The sequence below is a fragment of the Battus philenor genome, unplaced genomic scaffold (genome assembly GCF_028537555.1).
Source record: "Battus philenor isolate CCGP_79_NKW_IND1 unplaced genomic scaffold, ilBatPhil1.0.hap1 SCAF_23, whole genome shotgun sequence".
Lineage (NCBI taxonomy): Eukaryota > Metazoa > Arthropoda > Insecta > Lepidoptera > Papilionidae > Battus > Battus philenor.
Window position 1 is genome coordinate 6,250,359 of NW_027181686.1, and position 6,338 is coordinate 6,256,696.

Genomic DNA, 6,338 nt, shown 5'->3' on the forward strand with positions numbered 1-6,338 from the left:
TCATAAAATTTGCGGTTTTACTGTCTTCCTCAAACGTTATAGCTTTCTACAAACTCGTACATTCTTTGCAGAGTAATATGAAGAATACGTAAATATTTTAAATTGCTTAAATTTTGTCATTAGAAGAAAATATTATGTGTTTAACTTTTTTACAATTCATATTTTTTATTATATTTATATTTTTATTTAGACCAATTATTAAATTCATAAACAGTGGCAGTCCAGCGGTAGAGGACTGAGACTTGCGATCATTGGTAACAGGTTCGAATCCCCGGGGATACAATTTTATTTAATTCATACTTTGTGTATTAATTGTATATGATGCGACTGTTCACAAGCATCGCATGTATATTTATTAGTGTATAACTTATATAATAAGATGTTCCGTGGGATTACTGTTCTATACACTATGTATCTCAGTAACAGAGTTCGGTTAGAGAACTCTACCTAGAGAAATTTGCTTTTCTTCCCCGCTTTTTGTCCCACGGTACAAACAAGGGTCGACGAGACATTTTTAACGCTACAGTGGTTAAATGTGTTAATAAAATACGATGTCGTTACGGTGTCTTCACCACTGATTTCGCTTTGAACCATCTACAAATGATTCATTCATATCCAATAAAGGCGAATGATTAGCGGACGGCATGCTTTTCACTTTCAACACTGTCTAGTGTGTCGCCTATGGAGTATTGTCGGTAAATTCATATGAATCTCTTCGAATTCCATTTATAGTTATTATTACTATTTATGGTTTGCTATTATCGCAATAAACATATAAGCGACTTTTATTATGGGGAAAAAATCAGTGTTATTTTTTATTACACTTTATTACAATGTGCTTAATGTGTTGTTGATGAAAAACAATAGGCGAATTAATGTTTATTTAAGTAATAAAAAATATACAGAAAAACATTTAAAAAAAGTTAAAATCTTTCGGGGAGTTTGTAGAGTTATGTTACGCCTTCTGGGTCTTAGGTGGAGTGTATCCCATTAGCTCCTGTGGCATCGAGCGAGGTTAGGAACTGCTAAAAAAGTCACGATCTTCCGTAATAATACCACGCAAGGAAAGTAGACGTTTCAATTAAGTATTTCTTTCAAAAATGTGTTCTATTTCGATTTTAGATTACAAGAAAAACGCGAAGACATTTTTATTGTAATGGTTTATGATATTTTTTGAACATATAGGTTTTTGACAGCTAAGAACAGATATTTTAATTTACCAAGCTTGTTTGGGTAAATAATTGTGTTACTATTTTTTTTTAAATTGTTCTAATATAATAAATATCTCTTTGTAAAAACTTTTTGACATCTATGGGCCTTATGTTCAACAGTGGACATCTGAGGACTCTAATGGTGATAATGACGAAGAACCTTTTACGTGACTTCACGAATGTATAAATAATATCTGAAGGGAAAGAATTAATTTTAATTTATTTACAATAGCGATAAACCAGGTCCTTGATTTTTTTGTTACTATCACCAATATAAGTTTCCGAAAATGATATAAAGAAACTGAGTTGAGTTCCGTTACGAAGCTTGCATAAAAGCGAGTCGATGTCGAAGTAAAATAGCGGAAATTCAAAGCGTCATGTTCATAATCACGTGAACTAGTTTGCAACGATTCCGAGAGTCTACATTCCTCGTGATCTGAATTCTGGTCCAGAAACTAAGCGGTCTATAAGGAAGCGATGGCGTCGCGTTGCAATCGCTTCGGTACGTTTGCGTTATTGTGCAATAAGTTACGTAGCGTCCTACCGTACGCAGTCACACGACCACTCGACAATTTTACGTCTCGCCTTTTCGTTTACCGTTCGTTTCGTCTGCGCCAGCATGTATGAAATGTAAGTCATGTTGGTTACTGGTAAGCAGTTTTTAATGTCATGCTTTTAAACTCCCGACCGATTTTGAAAAAAACTAAGTGAAGATTTAGGTTTATGAAAAACATATCAACCTCTCGGTTCGGGTGGCCCGCACTGTTTTTTATGGGTGTTATTGTAAAAAAACCTTATCTTGGTAATTTTAACAAAGCAGAAAAATATTTACGCTAATTTTTATATTTAGAATAGCTTTAGTTTGAAAATATACTTTTTTTAAAGTGACTGACTCTTCAAGTCTTCTTTTGGGTAGAATTTCGGAAAGGAACATCCCTTCTTTATTTCTAATCTCTGCGCCTTCAATTTTTGTATTTATTCATTACTATAACCATAGGCTTAGAGTAGATTTTATCTTTGATTTTATTTAGATTTTATTCTATTATCTATTGTTCGTGAAGCGGGGGTATCTAGTGTAAAATACAAATGAGATATGAGATTAATGTTACAAAAATATATCTGTGGTGTACTCCGCCCATGGTACGGTTTTGTGAACGAAAATCATATTTAGTGCACTAAGTCTGTACTCCTGTTTAAGATATGAGGTAGTAAGTTATGCTAAACCAGTATTTTAACTATCTACGACACATGTATTATTGCGAATGTATATACAGGTGCGATGGTGATATCAGGGTTGTATACTAGCAAACTCAACATCAGAATCGTTTTAATTACAGTCATTCATCGTTATCATAATTTCAGTCGCAGGAGTACTTTTAGACGAAGTTTCCCTTAAAGATTTTCAATAGAAACGGTAGAAAGCCGTCTACATCCAGTGTCTTCCGACGACTGTAACAAGGATATCTGGCTACCGTGCGTGTAAACGCCGGTTGGTGGTCTCCACTTTTGAGGCTCCAGCGGCCATTAAATTGTCAAATTTTTAATTTTGTTGTTAGGAGTATAATAGAGTTATCTAAAACTATTTGCTAAAAAAATGTAAATCCGTGTGTCAATGTTTTTTCTGAAACAATTATGAATAACATCATTAATTTCCTATGCGTGGACGTCTAGCAACACAATAGGTTGACGTAGTAGACCGCCTGGTACAGTTAATTTAAAACGAAGAACGGTTTCTTTATAATCTACTTAAAATTAAATAGTGATGTATATCAAAACAAACGAGGAGACGGTGTTAAAGAAAATGTCGCAAAGTGATTAAAGTTTGCGCTTTGAAGCCAGAAATCTGTCACGTTGAAAGTATAAAATAATTTTAGTTCACGACTTAGAAAATTATTCGTTTAAATCATTTTTTAGCTCTCGGAAATTAGCTACATACTTATTAATATAGTAGACAACGAATGTATTTGACTTTTTCTTTAATTGTATTATAAATTTCACCCTAAATCCTATATCCTTACTGAAATATACGAATGGGTTCATGGTACGAACTTATAAGTTAATGTGTATGTAATATAATTGTAATAATATAAAACGAAAGCGTAAAAAATAACGATTAACAAACTAATAACAACTAACATTTATTAAAATAAATTCAATATTTAAAAGTAATAAAATTTAAGGTTGTTGATTGATTTATTTTCTTAGAAATTATGCTAATGGTCGACCGCTGAGTAACTTGACCTTTAATGTTGTTCGCGGTAACAAATGATGCGATGATTATGCACTAAGGATTTTTTATTATGGAAAAAAATAAAGTCAATTGCTAACTTTTTGCCATCTAAAAGATTAACTGTAAATTGCTCCGGTAATTTTTTTATATATGCGTTTACAATTGGCGTTAATTATGTGTAAGATTTAGGATAAAGTCACATTACCTCTATGTAGTGTAATTCTAAAGAGATATAATGTCGAAAATCGGAACTGCATGATGTAATTCATTAGGAAGCCAGCAGTCATTAAAACTGGTTTGGTACCTATTTAAAATTTAACATTTTGATTTAATATCACAATGCCAATCTTGTTTGACCTCCTGTTTATGCTTTTGAACTATAACATTTGTGTTTTGAGGGTCGTCCGAATATTTCGATTAGACGAACTATCTAATCAATACGAAGTGTTATTTAAAGGTCTTATCTTGTAGAATGTCTGTATTGATCTTCTCTTGTCTGATTGTTCTCTTGTCTGATTGTTTTCTTAGGACAAACTTATACAATATAACTTTTTATATGAAATATTTCTTAATATTATATATAATTCTAATGCGTTATGATAATATTCTCTTTTTCCTTGTACTCTTTTCCTTTTTCTTTGCTGAATTAACACTCGCTCAAGAGTCATGAAGACATCTATGCTAGGGATTTCTCAATCATATCGAATAAGGAATTAGGAGATCCGAAGATGAAAGAAAGTAGCTAGTTAAAGTGGCAGTAAGCAGATAAATAGTGTGTACAATAAAAGGCTGTGGTCTAAAGGATCTAGAGTGGTTACGTCTGGCCAGCGCAGTACGGGATTTCCACCTACAATATGGCTACAGTTGTCGGAAAACGCAGGATATACTTCCAGCAGTTCTTGTTCGAAATCTGCGGAAGGCTTATGCAATATATATATATATATATATATAGTATATATTTCGTAAGATACAGATATATATTACGTAAGACATTACGTCTGAAATAAAAATAATGAATAATTTTTTCAACAACCTTTATCTACAGGGAGTTTTCCGTTATTTAACAATGTTAACATTTTTTCGTCGGAAATTGTTTATCAGTAAGAGTTTAAATATAAAATAACTTTTAAATATTGTTGTTTAATTATCCTCATAAATTACAGGTGGAGACAGGTCGTGAAGAATTAAAGAAAGAGAGGGAAATAATGCAGCTAGTGGCCGGTCTGCAGCTTGGTTCAGACGAAGTGGAACGCCGCGAGGTGCCTCCGCATATGCTAAGATCTCGACACGCACCTAGGTAATGAAATTAAAATTTAATATATTTATTGTACTAATTTTAGATTATTTTTGTTAAATATTTGCCAAACTGAAAGAACTTTCAAATCAATCTTATTTTAAGACAACGTTTTATGATCTAATATCTGTTCTTACGGAATTTGTATTCGTCATCGTCGTCGTTTCAGCCCATAGAAAATCATTGCAAGGCAAAGTCTTCTTCCAAAGATATCTGTGGGGCGATATACTATAATCGCCATACTTGACAGGCCGTTCGGCGATCGTAGTGTGGTGTTATGGTACGTAGTGAATTCTGCCGCCCATCTTCTGGTAACTTGTTTGTGAGCAGTGGCAGCCTTATATTATTAACACACAAAGTATGAATCAAAGAATATATTTTACGATGATTTTTAACGATATTTCTATTTAAGATTTAAGTTTTGATTCAAACTAACTTATATTACAACTAAATGTTTCACACCCCAATGATTGCAAATAAAGAACTACAAAGTTTATACTAGCTTAGCTTAGTTTAGCTTACTAATAAAACGCTCCACGGTGACTTAGTTTCCAAGATACCGCATACGTAATACGAGCAATGCGATTTTGTAATTTGTATTCGTTTCTGGCACACCTGTGTTTTACACAGTATTTTTAATTTTTTGTTACTAACCAAATGTACCTACTCCATGATGATTTTATATATTTTGCTAAAAGTGAAACGGAAGTTTTAGTTTTTGATCTGTTATATTATGAAATATAATTTTCTTTAACACTGGATAAAGTTTTTAAATATGGAAGCTTTTTTTTGTAGGTTTTTTTAACTATTTATCGTGACGGCTTTTTGACTATTTATGCTTTAAATAAAACACTTTCTTACGATCATTTCAGATAACACCTCGCCATGGAAACGTCGGTGCCATCCAGGTCGTGTATCGCTTCCACTGCACGTGCGTCTCTACCGGAAACGACAATCACTTTACCTCGATTCTTGTTCGATTTACGACATATAACAACTATATCGTTTGCAGCTGTCACAAACCTAAGATCTTTGACGTTCAGGCGAAATAGTTATTTGTTAGTTGCATGAATAACTTTGTTCGTGGGAGAGTAGTAATCGATACCCACGAATGTACATCCATTTGTCACGAACGCGGCTACTTTCGAAGAATGCATTGTACATGGTTTATTCCAAATAGCTGTGAGCTTTTAATATAATCGTCTTTTCACAAGGTTTTTTTTAGGATTATTATATTCATTTCATTTGTAGAGGATCTAAAGTCTAATTCTATCGTCTAATTCATAATCTAATTAAATCTTAAAGTAAAAGAAATTTTCTTCAAAATTCTTGAAATCATACTTTATGTGTATATTCAATATATTATAAATTTTTTTACAACATATGTATATCGCAAACCGCCACTATAGTATTAAAAATTCTTTAAAAATTAATTCAAAGAAGCAAGTGGAAAATAATTTATAAATAATTGATTTTAATGTGTGTAATAATTGGTGATATACTTGAATAATGAAGACTTACTTGTTTGAATGGTTTGTTTATATGATTACATCGAAACAGAGACTGAACATGTTGTCCAATATAAAGTTTTCAAGCCATAAAG

General features: G+C 32.4%; 1 protein-coding gene across 2 annotated transcripts in view; it reads left to right on the forward strand.

Annotated features, from left to right (window-relative positions):
- The window catches only part of LOC137924167 (uncharacterized), a 34,154-nt gene extending 28,092 nt beyond the window's left edge, over positions 1-6,062 (forward strand). The window contains exons 2-3 of one of the 2 annotated variants that reach the window (XM_068767517.1): positions 4,605-4,738; positions 5,608-6,062. In XM_068767517.1, the coding sequence (XP_068623618.1) occupies positions 4,605-4,738; positions 5,608-5,611 (138 nt within the window). In that variant the 3' untranslated portion in view covers positions 5,612-6,062. Of the gene's footprint in view, positions 1-4,604; positions 4,743-5,607 lie in introns of those variants that run through there. The other variant, XM_068767518.1, reaches the window with a different exon arrangement.
- The last annotated feature ends 276 nt before the right edge of the window (positions 6,063-6,338 follow it).